This window comes from Mytilus galloprovincialis, chromosome 10 (genome assembly GCF_965363235.1).
Source record: "Mytilus galloprovincialis chromosome 10, xbMytGall1.hap1.1, whole genome shotgun sequence".
NCBI classification, from domain to species: domain Eukaryota; kingdom Metazoa; phylum Mollusca; class Bivalvia; order Mytilida; family Mytilidae; genus Mytilus; species Mytilus galloprovincialis.
Window position 1 is genome coordinate 28,761,178 of NC_134847.1, and position 15,396 is coordinate 28,776,573.

General features: G+C 30.1%; 1 protein-coding gene across 3 annotated transcripts; it reads right to left on the bottom strand.

Moving 5' to 3' along the window:
* Positions 1–8,754: 8,754 nt before the first annotated feature.
* LOC143047329 (uncharacterized) lies at positions 8,755–14,547 on the bottom strand. Of its 3 annotated transcripts, none has more exons than XM_076220363.1 (2): positions 14,390–14,547; positions 8,755–10,716 (listed from the first exon to the last, which is right to left on the bottom strand). In XM_076220363.1, exon 2 carries the CDS (start codon positions 10,696–10,698, stop codon positions 9,256–9,258), a length of 1,443 nt encoding a protein of 480 aa, XP_076076478.1. In that variant the 5' UTR covers positions 10,699–10,716; positions 14,390–14,547; the 3' UTR covers positions 8,755–9,255. The 3 variants fall into 3 exon arrangements, with proteins under 3 accessions (XP_076076478.1, XP_076076476.1, XP_076076477.1); XM_076220361.1 differs by having other exon boundaries at positions 14,366–14,545; XM_076220362.1 differs by lacking the exon at positions 14,390–14,547 and adding an exon at positions 11,198–11,298.
* Positions 14,548–15,396: the final 849 nt, after the last annotated feature.

Sequence of the window (15,396 nt, forward strand, 5' to 3'; positions counted from 1 at the left end):
TTTTGAATTTATAATTCATACATCACTAGCAGTATACTGTTTTCAAGTGATTATCTATACAGTGTGATGTGTTTTCAGATTCATCACTCAACAACTTACTGTTTACCAAACACTTGCATCATTTTGGACATGAGTAGCCAAGCGGAAAATTTTCGTCACATTTTTCTCAGGAACTACAATACAAGGATTTTAAAAATTTGGTTTCAGGGTTTATAAAAGTCAGTGTTACCCTGTTACAGGCTTTCAGATTCATCACTCAACAATTTCCTTTTTACAGTAATATTTGGGCGGGGTCTCATCAGTTTCACTTAAATACAAAACTAATATCAGTAATAAAATTTTATTATGAAAGGAAATTTGTAAAATGATTAGCAAGACATTTACCAGATAATTAGTTGATAAATTTTTTACTGTTTTTGTATGTGGATAAAATCCATCTAGAGACAAAGTGAAAACAGAAAAAAAATATCAGCAATACAAGATCAAGAAAGAAGAGATATTAGTCTGAAACTATTGTTTATTCTATTATGTTATACTTATTTTCATGGTTCAGTAACTTTTTCAAAAAATGTTAAGTATTTTTGTCATGCTAATTTCTCATTTATAAATAATAAGAAAAGTATATTTGGTATATAGGTTCCTTACAAGGTCTACTTGTCTGTCAGACTGATCTCAATTTATCTTTGATTTGATTACTGATAAATTGAGGATGTACAACATTTGTACAACAGGCATACAGGAGTTGAGCTGCCAAACTGTGCGTGCATGTACTCATAAACTGTGTAATTGAAACTTTTAACATTTTCAGTATTTTGTTACAGATGACAAAGTGGAGGTCAAGCTCAATATTGATGATTGTCACTGTTCAGGAGTTATGGTCCTTGTGATATTGAAAAATGCCAGGAGTCGAATAATTGTTCAAAATCCAGTTTGCTGTCTGTCTGATATCCTCTTCTTCTCAGATACTTTAAGCAGTAGGTCAACTATATGTGGTGTATAGAATAATTGTGGGGTCATTGGGGGTGTATATGTCTGTCTGATGTTTCACAGTTCATCAGTCAATGCTAAGTTTTCCTCGTTAAGTATGATACATAAATATATACTTTTAGCAATAGGTCAATTATAGTTGGTGCACATATTGATTGTTAAGTGTATTATGTACCATTTGACCTTAACCTCATTTTCTTGGTTGTCCGTTAATTGTTCAACGTTAAGTTTTCATAGTTTGGTTTGTTATTTCATTGTATTTAAAGCAATATGCAAAGTGTGTTTCGTTGATTGAATGCTTTTAAGGTGAACATGTATGTGTGGCTTTTCATGGATCATTGATATGTGAAACTTGTAGTTAAACTTTTAAATAAAGCAGGCAAAGAACTGCTGACCCTTCCTGAAAGAAATTATTATATAAGACTACATATGATTTGGAAATCAAGAAAATATATGCCAAAAACTCTGTGTACTGTTATTTCTATGAGAAGATATAGAGGAGCCAAAAATTTAGTCAAAATTAGGAGCAACTGTATCAAGTTTACTTTCAATCTAAGAAATCTGATAGAGAAACAAAATAGTGATCTTAGTTACAAGCTTCACCACTACAGCACATAAAATATATTTCAGTGACATGCAAAAATGGGGAAAAGAGGAGGGGGTGAATATCAAAAGAAAACAGCAAAAAACACAAACACTCAGTAAGAACCAAAGATTAAGATGGCTTGACAAATGTGAGGGTATAGAAGAAAGTTCCTTCATTTCTTTTTTTTTTAATTTTTTGGATCATTTTCTCTGATCTTCATTTCTTTATCATATTTGTCTATTTTTCTCTCTTCTTTATCATATTTGTCTCTTTTTCTCTCTTCTTTATCATATTTGTCTCTTTTTCTCTCTTCTTTATCATATTTGTCTATTTTTCTCTCTTTATCATATTTGTCTATTTTTCTCTCTTCTTTATCATATTTGTCTCTTTTTCTCTCTTCTTTATCATATTTGTCTATTTTTCTCTCTTTATCATATTTGTCTATTTTTCTCTCTTCTTTATCATATTTGTCTCTTTTTCTCTCTTCTTTATCATATTTGTCTATTTTTCTCTCTTTATCATATTTGTCTATTTTTCTCTCTTTATCATATTTGTCTCTTTTTCTCTCTTCTTTATCATATTTGTCTATTTTTCTCTCTTTATCATATTTGTCTATTTTTCTCTCTTCTTTATCATATTTGTCTATTTTTCTCTCTTTATCATATTTGTCTATTTTTCTCTCTTCTTTATCATATTTGTCTATTTTTCTCTCTTTATCATATTTGTCTATTTTTCTCTCTTTATCATATTTGTCTATTTTTCTCTCTTTATCATATTTGTCTATTTTTCTCTCTTCATCATATTTGTCTATTTTTCTCTCTTTATCATATTTGTCTATTTTTCTCTCTTCTTTATCATATTTGTCTATTTTTCTCTCTTTATCATATTTGTCTATTTTTCTCTCTTCTTTATCATATTTGTCTATTTTTCTCTCTTTATCATATTTGTCTATTTTTCTCTCTTCATCATATTTGTCTATTTTTCTCTCTTTATCATATTTGTCTCTTTTTCTCTCTTCTTTATCATATTTGTCTATTTTTCTCTCTTTATCATATTTGTCTATTTTTCTCTCTTCTTTATCATATTTGTCTATTTTTCTCTCTTTATCATATTTGTCTATTTTTCTCTCTTTATCATATTTGTCTATTTTTCTCTCTTCATCATATTTGTCTATTTTTCTCTCTTTATCATATTTGTCTATTTTTCTCTCTTCTTTATCATATTTGTCTATTTTTCTCTCTTTATCATATTTGTCTATTTTTCTCTCTTCATCATATTTGTCTATTTTTCTCTCTATCATATTTGTCTATTTTTCTCTCTTTATCATATTTGTCTATTTTTCTCTCTTTATCATATTTGTCTATTTTTCTCTCTTCTTTATCATATTTGTCTATTTTTCTCTCTTTATCATATTTGTCTATTTTTCTCTCTTCTTTATCATATTTGTCTATTTTTCTCTCTTTATCATATTTGTCTATTTTTCTCTCTTTATCATATTTGTCTATTTTTCTCTCTTCATCATATTTGTCTATTTTTCTCTCTTTATCATATTTGTCTATTTTTCTCTCTTCTTTATCATATTTGTCTATTTTTCTCTCTTTATCATATTTGTCTATTTTTCTCTCTTCTTTATCATATTTGTCTATTTTTCTCTCTTTATCATATTTGTCTATTTTTCTCTCTTCATCATATTTGTCTATTTTTCTCTCTTTATCATATTTGTCTATTTTTCTCTCTTTATCATATTTGTCTCTCTTTCTCTCTTTTTTTATTTTTTGCCATTATGCTCTACTATTTTCCATTATTCTCTATTCTTTATGATATATTTGTCAATTTTTCTCTATTCTTTATTTTTTGCCATTTATTCTGTACTATTTTCCATTATTCTTATTCTCAAATGATTTTATAAACCCCATTAAGACCCTAATATGTGATACAGACACGTTTATTTTGAAGACAAAACAATTGATATACAACTTTGTACTCTGTTTCTGGCTTGCTGTCTAATTGATATTTAAATAACGAAACCATTGTTTCTCAATACCAGTCCAATTAAACTGCAAGGTAATCGTTATTATATTTGAATATTGTATAAATAAGGATATAATTCTAGTATTTGATATTTATATATAACTGTAGAATCAGAAATTTTTGTTACAAGTTTTTATTGTTGTGAATATTGGGACAGAAAGGCTTCCAAAAACTATAAGAAACTTGCATTGATAGAAATGTTTGTATACAACATTTCCAAAAGTTGTTATAATTAATTCATTGCTTTTGCTAAACAATTGATGAACTTCAGCTGTTTTCTACTTTGTCCAGTTTTTGTCTCTGACACATTCCCCAATTCCATTCTCAGTTTCAATTGTTGTAATAAATGCAGGTACACATTTCTGACAAAAGACGCAATGAAACTATAGTAAAAGGAGTAAAAGGGACCTCCTATAAATGACTATACAGAATGTATTTTTATCTCATTGTTGAAGACCTTTTGGTCACCTTTAATTACTTATATGCACTTCATTTGAAATCTATAGGATAGTTTTCTCATTATGCTCATTGGCAATAATACCCCATCTGATATCTATACTATTAAACGAGGAGACCTCATTTTGTGTGTCGCTTCTCTTCCTTCCACGATAAATTAATCATCATGCCTCTGTGTTCTATAAGTAACATGCATATTCGCATTTGTCATCCATTCTTATGATTATTCAGATTGAGTTATTTTTGGAGAAAAACGACAAAAAAGGAGTCCGGATATTGATTCTGTCATCAGACTGACTTTTAGTCATAGATAAGACTTTTGGTTAGAAACATGCACAAGTACAACCAATCGTATGATAGATAATAAAAATGAAAAATAAATAGGCCAATCAGAGCGTTATCCATATCATGGTGTTTAGGTCGCAAGAACCATGACTATTATACCTCCTTATAGTGGACAATTATTTTTCGCTTTTATCTACATGTAAATACGATTATACTACTTTCATATATATAGAGACTCTCTGTATTTTGTCTACTGTTTTCTTTGAAATGTTTACTATTTAAGGGGTCATACCAGTTGCATATATGTTAAAATAAGTAAAACATGTGGAAAAAAGAATGTGTCCATAGCACACGGATGCCACATCGTCACTATATTTACTAAGTTTCCAGTTGATTGGATTTCAACTTCATCAAAAACTACCTCAACCAAAAACTGAAGTGGGACAGACGGACAGATGAACGAACCAAAGCACGGATGCACAGACTAGAAAACAATGCCCATAAATGGGGTATAAAAATTTATTGTTGAAAGTGAAAGTAGTGATTTGGCAAAAATGAAAGTATGGTAGAGATTAGAGCGAGGCAGGACTTTTTTTCGGGACGTCAGGGTCAGGTGTTTTTAAGCTCGGGATTTGGGGATTGGTCCTTACGGGATGCGGGAATATACTTTTCGATTTCGGGATATGAATTTCTTTAAATTCTGCATCTCGGGATTTCATTTTTTTTAAGCCCAGGATTTCGGGATCAGGACCCCTCCGACTACCCCTCAAATTAGCCTTAGTCGGTCTAAGTCATTTATACAAAATTCAAATCCTACCATTGGCATGTAACAATGTTAATAAGGCTTTCAAAAGAAAAGGCACTGGTGGATTGTCCTAGAATTTTTAACTTCATTTGACTTTTACCAAAAGATGCATTGTAGCAAAGGAGAAGAATAATTGTGGTCTAAGGCCAAAAACGCGAAAATAATTGAATTTAACAGAAAGGAAACAAATATCGGACTTTGGGAAAAGGGAGGGGTTTTTGATACCTTTTATGAAATTTCCATACATAATATCTTTTAAAAAAAATCATCCTACAACAATTTACAAGCTGTATATTGTAAACCAACTTTTTTTCGCGAGCGATTTATTTTCGCGACGTTCACGAGTAGAAAAAAAACGCGAATATAAATCGTCGCGAAGAAATTAAATCTTTATTAAACTACATTAATTAAATGAGAAACTCGCGAATTAAAAAAGCCGCGAAATGGACTTGATTTGGTATAACGCGAAATAAAGTATCCGCGAAAATAAGTTGGTTTACAGTATGCCCGCGATTTCGCGGATGTGTTCTAGTTTTTTATAAAGAAGCATACTTCAGTTCAGAGATCGTCTGTTTTCCTGTTACTGATATCATTTTACTTACATCTGTCATGAGATAATGTCAGAATCATAATTAATGATACTAGTATACAAATTATAGCTTTTATTATCTTAATTTATCTTTAACGTAACAATACAGAAACACATGCATGTATCACCAGAAAAATAAGAACATTTGATTATTTGTGAAAAAATAAAAAATCCACAATTTTAAATACAATGTAGGAGAAAACTATTTTAATTATTACAAGACAGTCATGTTCAAGTGACTGTCAGTCAAGGGGCATAATAATTTTACAAGACATATTAATTTACTTTAAGATTGTAAGTAGCTATATATATAGTAATGTACAATGTATTAGTAATTTTGCAAGATTTTTATTTATTTTCAAGGTTTGAATTATCTCCCCTTAATATCCTACTAACTTTACAAGTAAATGTTATTAAATTCTCTAGTTTTTGGGAGGTCAAGATATGTCTGACAGAATGTTTCTGGTTTGCTCATAAAGTTTCAATTAGAGCTAAACATTTATTTCAAGAAATAAGCAAAGAAATCTATGATGCAAAGATTTTAAGTAGCTGTGCAAGACCTTCAAAAATTGTTCCCTGGAGGCTGGTAAATAAGCATTATTTTGATTATAACTGACAAATGTGATTTTCATTGTCCATTAAACAGTCAGAAGTACTACTTAAACAAGTGATTTCAAAATCACTTCCTTGTGTGATATTGGCTGTGAAATATTTAAAATTTTCACTCAGACTTTTCAAAATCACTGAAACAAGTAATTTGAGAAGTTAAAATGTAATCACTTCAATAAGTGTTTAAAATTTTGGGGAAATTTTCCCCACAAGCTTTTTTATGATTTTTTTATTGGTAAAAAGACCAAAATTCCATTGAAAAAACAACTATGTACATGCAGAAATTGTCATTTGCTTAATAAGACTCAGTTTTTAGTTTATTTGAATATGCAAAAACTAGAATAAATTGTAGATCAGGACATAACCTTAAAATAAATCATTTTAATTCTAAAGAAAACCAATCAGGTCACCTAATTATTGACCTTTGTCAGATAGTAATACAAATGTAATAGTAGTTAATGAATATTTGATTACAGAACAATTCCCAAGGGTACTTTTAAAAGCTTTAAATAGCGTCTGCCCAAGAGCATTGGTGAAATTGATATCTAAAGATAAAGGGATAATTGATTTATGTAGGAAAATTATAGAAAAGTTTGTAAAAATATATAAGATCAAAGGAAACACCGAAATCACTTAAATAGGTGATAACTGAATTTAAAAATTCATTGAAATAGGTGATAATGAAATCACTTGTTTAAGGAGCACCCCTGACTGTTAAATTATGGTATTATGAATAGGTAATTATATATAAGACAATAATATTAAAGACACACAATTAAACACTGTGGTCAGGAGAAATTCAAGAAAGGAACAAACTAAGACTTTTACTGACATAAGTAAACAAAATCTGAATATTTAAGGGTCATAACTCTACCCTAAAAATAATTCACCAGTACATGTACCAGTAAAAATTTCTGCAAATCTGTTAAAACTGTTGAAGTAAAAGTTTGAAAAAAATAATATCATTTAACTCTACTACCATGACTACACATACATGTATAAAACAAATAATATAATAAACATGATAAATAAAATATCAGAAAAAAGAGCAAAAATAGAGATTCACTTTAATTTGACTAGATTTAGATTGCACTAGATTGTAAATACATAATTATATTATGCATTAAAAATCAATGAACATATTACATGTATTATGTTACATAAAATAATTACTGTGCTTATCCAGTGACCTTTGGGGTATCACAATAGCAATGGCTCAAACAGTTTACCAAATTGCAGTTAGATTTCTTCTCCAACTAACTGATCAACTGGTAAAATATTTTAGCAGATTGCTCAGTGAATTGTTGTTAGTATGAAGTGAGTGCTGTAAAATCAAAAGTAATACTTTCCATCCAGATCCAGTTAGTTGATATCTTTGTCATTTGTTTCAAACACAAAAATGACTTACTATAATATGAGTCACTGAATAAGAAGGTCTAATTTTGACATGGAAACTTCTATCATAAATAGATTTTATAAATAAATAGTTGAAAACATTGTTTTGTAAGTCTATAATTAATAGCTCCGTTTTCCAACAACAAGTTAGTGCATAATTGTAATTTGGATTTTTTTTCTAAAGCAATTACTTATCTGCTACCATTAAAGGGAAATAATTTACATTACTGAAAATCAGCAAAATGTTGTCACAATTTTTGTCTGACAAATATCAACTTTCCTCATTTAATTTGTTTGTAACATTACTTTTATGATTATTAAACTTTTATCCTCTGTTTTGAAAAGAAACAATGAAATTTATTTTTAAGATGATTAAAATTTTGAAAAAAATTGTAGGCAAAATCAGAAGCCAGGTATCATTGATTAATTTTTTAATAACTCAATAAAAATTATTTCCCTTTAATGCCAGCAGATCAGTAATTTGTATAGAAAATATTATACGAATCATAATTACACAATAACTTTGTCTTAGAAGACAAAGCTATAAAATATACATCTACAAAACAATGGTTTGAACTATTTATTTATAAAATCTATTTATGATAGAAGTTTCCATGTCAAAATTAGACCTTCTTATTCAGTGACTCATACTATAGTAAGTCATTTTTGTGTTTGAAACAAATGACAAACATGACAAAGATATCAACTAACTGGATCTGGATGGTAAGTATTACTTTTGTTTTCACAGCACTCACTTCATACTAACAACATTTCACTTGAGCAATCTGCTAAAATACTTTACCAGTTGATCAGTTAGTTGGAGAAGAAATCTAACTGCAATTTGGTAAACTGTTTTGGCCATTGCTCTTGTGATACCCCAAAGGTCACTGGATAAGCACTGTAATACAAAAAACACAATACTGACAATAAAAAAAACAAATGTTTTTTTGTTGTTGGACATATGACAATATAAAAAAATTATTCAAGAGAGTTTTATAAACTTTAACCATTGGCAACAACAAGTTAAACATTGTTAAAGAAATATATAATTTCATCATATTCTTTTGAGGGTTATTTTTGTGTCCAGTTTCATTATGGCTCATAACCATGATAATAAAACAGGAATAGAGTATCAGATATTGCATGTCCATTTTCATAATTATGACTATACAAAATTAAAGAACTTAAAGTTTGATTTAAAATTAATCCAATATTTCATACATTTTGTACTTTGTGTAAAATGAGTATTAACTCCCCAATTCAAGCAGCCATAATGTTAAATCTAAGCTTTAATATTGACAAAAAGAAAAACAACATTTTCATCATCACAATAAAAATGATAAACATGATCATTGATTATAATACAATGTATAAAGACAATGCAAAGTAAAACAGAATACTTGTTTTGAAAAAAGCAGGTTATCCTCCTTCATCGTTGTACATGTAGCATTTAACAATATACCGGTAATTGCACCTACATGTATCCAGCACTTTTCTATCAATATTGACGTTTTAACGTGGATCACTATCATATATGTCTGCCGCACGTTCATAGTTTGTAGAACAACAGTTTGTTGTTTGAAGCTGAATGTCTTCATCTTCAATGTTGTCTCGAATTTTACTTGGTTCAACAAACACAATCCAGTCAAAGTATAGGGCGTTCAAACTAACCAAAGCAGAATTTTCAAAGACCTTTGATTTATTTTCCATCCTAATTCCATGGAGATAAGCATTTGGTGATGGCGCTTTCACTTTTCGTATGCTCCCTCTCTCCTCACCGTAAGGTCCATACTGTGTTCCAAAGTTGGATATGAACTTCAAACTCCTGACTCGTACAGCTGTCTTACAAAAATGGACCTCCACAATCACCTCATTTTCTCTTAGGAAGAAGTCTTGGTCTGAGGTCACCACTGGGACATTTTTACGACTTCCATAGGTCTTCTCTTCTCCGATCATGTAAGAAACTGATATTCCTGCTAGCTGTGATGGTGTGTAACCAAACCAAATACGAATCTTTCTGATTCTATCATTTACAGATAAATTATCAAAATAACTGTAGCCTTTTCGCAGACTATTGTTGGAAAATACCCTTTTACACATGGAGGAAAATTTCCTACAAATTTGATTGAAAAGTTGTGGTTCACCTTCTTGTTTGAACTCTCCGCTCAAATAATTTTTAACAAGAAACTGTTCAACTAAAGTTTGCACATCAATCCCATTGAGCTTTTTCTTCCATAATTCAAACATGTCAAATGCATCAAACTGAGTGATCTCTGAAAAATTCACCACCTGAAGTAAAGTTTTTACCTCTTCTGGTTGTAATTCGCAAAATTCAGAGTAAAGTCTTATCAAATTCAGTATATGGACCTCTGGTTTCTCAGCTGGTATGCCACACTCCAAAACAGTCAAATCCACACATTTCAATAAGTATAATAAGTCATCATAAGGGATGCTCAGCAATACATTGTCTCGTAAAGTGAAACTAAGAAAATTCTCTGAAACATAGTGGCACACACTTGAAAACAACTTCGGCAAATTATGTTGTATTGAAAAAGATAATAGGCAGACAACATTTTCAGATGTTAAGTGTTCTGAAATATACTCTTCACATTTAATACTGATAAAAAGAATCTGAAGAAAATTAGATGCAACTAGCAAATCCTGAACATTATCATCGGTGATTTCTACATCTCCAGTGTAAGCGTATTCCACAATGGCTTCTAGACATTCTTCTGTGACAACATTAGGATCTAATTTGCACGTCTGACAAACATCATCAGAATATTTGAACAAGCTTGTGAAATAGTCTGACACTGATGTCAAAATAAGTTTGTGAGCCCTTAAAGATGTGTTTCCAGAGGTCAAGGTGATGTCACAATAAAGTCCTTCATGTCGGGCTCTGTTGATTTTGGAAATTATATTCCCATGGCGGTTTTGATCAGAATATTTCACCATTTTCTTAAAACTTTTGATCTGAAAAAAGAAAAGAAAAAGGATATTAGAAAAGAACATTTCATTTAAATCATTTGTTAAACAATGGTACCGGTAAATTGATTTTTAGAAGTTAATATTTGATTTTGAATTATCCCTTTGCTGCCATTGGATAATTGGTGGTAAAACTGGATGTTCTACAAATTAAAATATCTGGTAAATGTACATGTGCATTATCCCATATATATATATTAATGAAAGTGTAGAGAAAAACAACCTTACTTGTTATTTAAGAATTGAATGCTTCTTTTTGTAACTTTATCGGGGTGTCAAAGCGTTGACCGAAGTACATTTTGTATGAAGCACAGAAGCCCTTCATTCTAAAAATGTGCGCACGGTCAACGCTTTTACAACCCTATGAACAAATGATGAAGTTGCAAAAAGAAGCATTCAATACTTATAATTACATTTTTTAGTTAGGATCATGAAAACACAATTTACATCAAGTTTTTATTTAATTTACCTGTGCACTTTTTTATGGAACCTCCTGTCATCATGAATGATAAGTTTTATTGTGTAATGCAATTGCTAAAGGAATAATATGTGATATGCAGTTATATTTAGCCAATCAGAACAACGTATTATAATGAAAAATACATCTAATGTAATTATATATTACGGATTACAAATGTGTCGAGGTTTGTGATTGGATAACAACACAGAGATGTCAGTATATATTCAGGAAACTGCCGGGGTATATACGACGTTTTTATCCCCAATTGGAACCTCAAAAACGTCATCATAACACCGGTTACTATGTGACGTAGTCAAAAGCTATCAGACTGTCAGAGGCTCACAGAGGGAAAATAATGACGTGCTTCAGTCAATAATACATTTTTGATACAAAATCACGCATTTTACACTTTTAATACTTAAATTTAATGTTAAAAGTGTTATTATAAATTATTACATACACGATAAAATTATGTTCACAGCAAATTAGAAAATCCTTCACGTATGCCGAACATATCAGGTTGGGTTTTTCAATATATATGTGTTGTCAACAAATACCTGCACTGGAAAATAACATTAAGTCAGGGGTAATCCGTAATATATGTGTAATTCAGGTCTTAGAAAGGGTATATACTGTGACATTCCCGGCTTAGGGCTTATATCCCCTTCGCCTTCGGCTCAGGGGATATAAACTCTAAGCCGGGAATGTCACAGTATATACCCTATATATGAGGTATTTTTCCTTGGCAATAATTTTGAATAGTTTTATATAAATAAATCTATATTTTCTTTATTACTTTAAGGTTGAATTAAAGTGTTTGAATATGAACATGTCAAAACTAAGTAAAGGCTAAATTTATGCAAATAATTCACATTTCAAAGAGAATATAATTAGACTGTCTTTCTTAATTCTGGATTAGGGATTAAGGTAAACTTGAGGTAAAGCTATTAGCACCTTCAAAATATTACAATAAGACTGTAATTACAAATGAATTAGCTATTTCCTATTTAAGATAAGATACAATAGAAGTGTTATATTCTAGTTACATAATTTTATACTTTAACTAAGATTGTAATTGATAAAAAGATATCTAAGGGACCATATGTTGAATAGTAAGGATAAATATAATTACCCTCCCCTTTTCGGGAGTTATGTATTTTGATTGGTCAAGTAACTTGGATATACATTAAATGATTATTGAGATTTGGGGGAGATGAGTTTTAGAAAGGGACTTGGATATATTAACTTTGTGTAATTTAGAGGATTGGATTAATTTTAGGCTTTGTCACATCATGGTGACTTAGTCCCATATTCGTATACATGTATGACTTGTGTTGTAAATATAAATGCTTATCTACTCGAGAATAATCAATATACAATCATCGAACTTAGTGTTTTATTGACTTCTTGTGCGTTATATAAAGAAAACCAGACAATGCGTTACCTATGCTCTACCATCACTATACAGAGTTAGTTCCCTACAAAATAATATGATCAGAACTGGGTCGCAGAATGTCAGCTAGTTCCCCCACTTATTGACATGCGATCCAGTCCGGTCATAATATACAAGGCTTACAAAAAATAAAAATTGTTCAGAAAACAAAAACAAAAAGTCCATCAGTCATTGTCAGTAGATAGTAACGATAGTAATTTAATTATATATTTTGTATACTTTTTAGAATATTTATATTCCTGGTTTAGGTATCATGGTTACATTTGCAAAATCATGATTGTTCAGTGGTTGTAATTTGTTGATTATCTTCATAAGTGTTTCTTGTATTTTATACATATTTGACAGTTGATTTCATGTTTGAATTGTTTTATACTAGCTAGTCATTCTGTCTTTGGTCATGTTTATTGCTTGCTGTTCCTTGTGAGCCAAGGCTCCTTGTTGAAAGCTCTTCTTCAATCTATAATCACAATAATAGATTTCTACTTTTTACACATTGTGATTTGAATATAGAGTTGTCTCATTGGCAATCATATATAAAAGGCCTGATATGACAAGGTAAAACAATTCAAAAGAGAAAACTAACAGCCTTATTTGTGTAAAAAATGAATACCACATCTTCTTATTTTGGTTGAGAAAAGTACATTGTACTTATAAATTCACAGTATATAGCTTTTAGAGACCAAGACATGCAAGAGGTGAGCTCCACTTTTACAAGATAAAAAGAATCTTACAGAAAAATAATCATCAACCAGTTGATCATGTTGATGTGCATCTGTTTATTTAAACATGTTAAAGAAGAAAATCAATATTTGAACTCAATTTGGGGTTACTTATTACTTAATACATACAATGTACATTTGTACAATTATAAAAATAAGAAGATATAGTATGATTGTCAATGTTTTTTTTGCACATGTATTTCCTGTTTGGTTTATATAACATTGACCTTATTTTCTTGGTTTATGTACATGTATATATACATTTTGTACATGTGATAGTTGTTAAGTAAAGCTTTATTTAGGACTATCTCTCCACCAAAAACCACATGACATAGAAGTTAACAATTATCTATTGGTCACTGTTCATGCTGTATGGCCTTAAAAAATGAAGAAAAACCTATACTGCATAGACTGCTTTAAACATTGTGAAAACTGAAAAGTCCCTGAACCACGGAAATTACAAATGTAAAACAATTCACACGGTATACAATGGTATAACTACATTTACATGAACTATCTTATATGACAAATGAACAAAACAAAGAACAAATAATTAACATGAAAACAAACTATACATATGATATGCAGCAGCAAAAGACATTAAACTACTGAATGACAGGCTACTGACATTGGACAGGCACTTAAGTCAAACATCATAACGTTAACCCTCCCAATACAAAAAGTACAACATCAACGTTAACAGTTTTATGTAATGAAAGAAGGTGAAGAACAATATGTGTGTCATGTCATACAATTTTTGTCATATGAACAACCTTTAAAAAATCAGTTGAAAAGGGCTTAACTCATGAGATCGAAACAAAGCAGAAAAACGTTACAAAAATAATCACTGGACGTGGCAGGGTAGGTTTATATGTACAATGATGCATGTAACTGTAAATTATTGCAAATAATAAAATATTGAGCTATCAACAGATCAAGCGACGAAACCCAGCCTATTCTCAGATAAATATAAAGTGACACGATATATCATTATTAAACACATACTGTAAACAATTAAACTGTTTTTACATTCGTCTGTCTGACAGTTTACTCATCATTATACAAGAAATCCATCAATTTCTATTGTTTTGAAGATTTTCTCAGTTCATATATCTGGTTTCCATGCTAATAACGTATACGAAGGGAAATCAGTAAATAAATTATCTGAATCCAGTTTTTCTGTCAATAATATCTAGGTGTTTGACGGACCAATTTCCCGTGTTTTTAATTTTAAGCGACGAATATAATTTACCGACAAGGCTTCTATCATTTTATAACGAAAAAGAATTCAATATTTAATAAAAAAATAAAATAAAAAAAAAATATCTATATGTAAGACTCAAATCGACGTCCAAATCTGACGTCACAATAGAAAATCCATTCTAAAAATCCACGGCCAACTTTAGACCCCCCCCCCCCATTTTAGGCCTATCTAATTAATCGACGTCCATTTTGGGCTTCTCTAAGCTATAGTCGACGTCCAATTTTTAGCTTCTCTAATCAACGTCCGTTTTGACAGAGTCAGAATACAAAATTGAACTGAACCGATAGCAGTTGAAACCTGTAGACCTTTACAGCCAATTACATAGTGTGTGTAGGCAAAGGTAATATCTGGGCGTTTTTTCAATAAAAACGTACTTTCTCAGCGTCCCGGCAGCCACTTTAAAAAAATGTGTTTGATCTTTGCAAGTACTTTTTGTATAGTCAGTACATTGAATTAGATTTAACATTTTTAAGCAAAGAAACAGTTTATTTTTAGAAGGATTGATACTGAGATATTGATTCCTGAATGGTCCAACACAACCAAAATGGCATGTTCCTAGACCGCCTGTTCAACATTCAAACTTTAAAATATCGTAAAATAATCATGATAATGTAGAAATTCAAAAGAATGTTTAGAGCCACATATTTTAATAAACAGCTTTTAACATAGGATTTTTAATTTCAGAAGGTATATTCCTGACCAAATGTCCACTACGAAAAGAAGTCACTAAAATTTGCTAATAAACAGTTTTATAAAATCAATGTAATTTTTG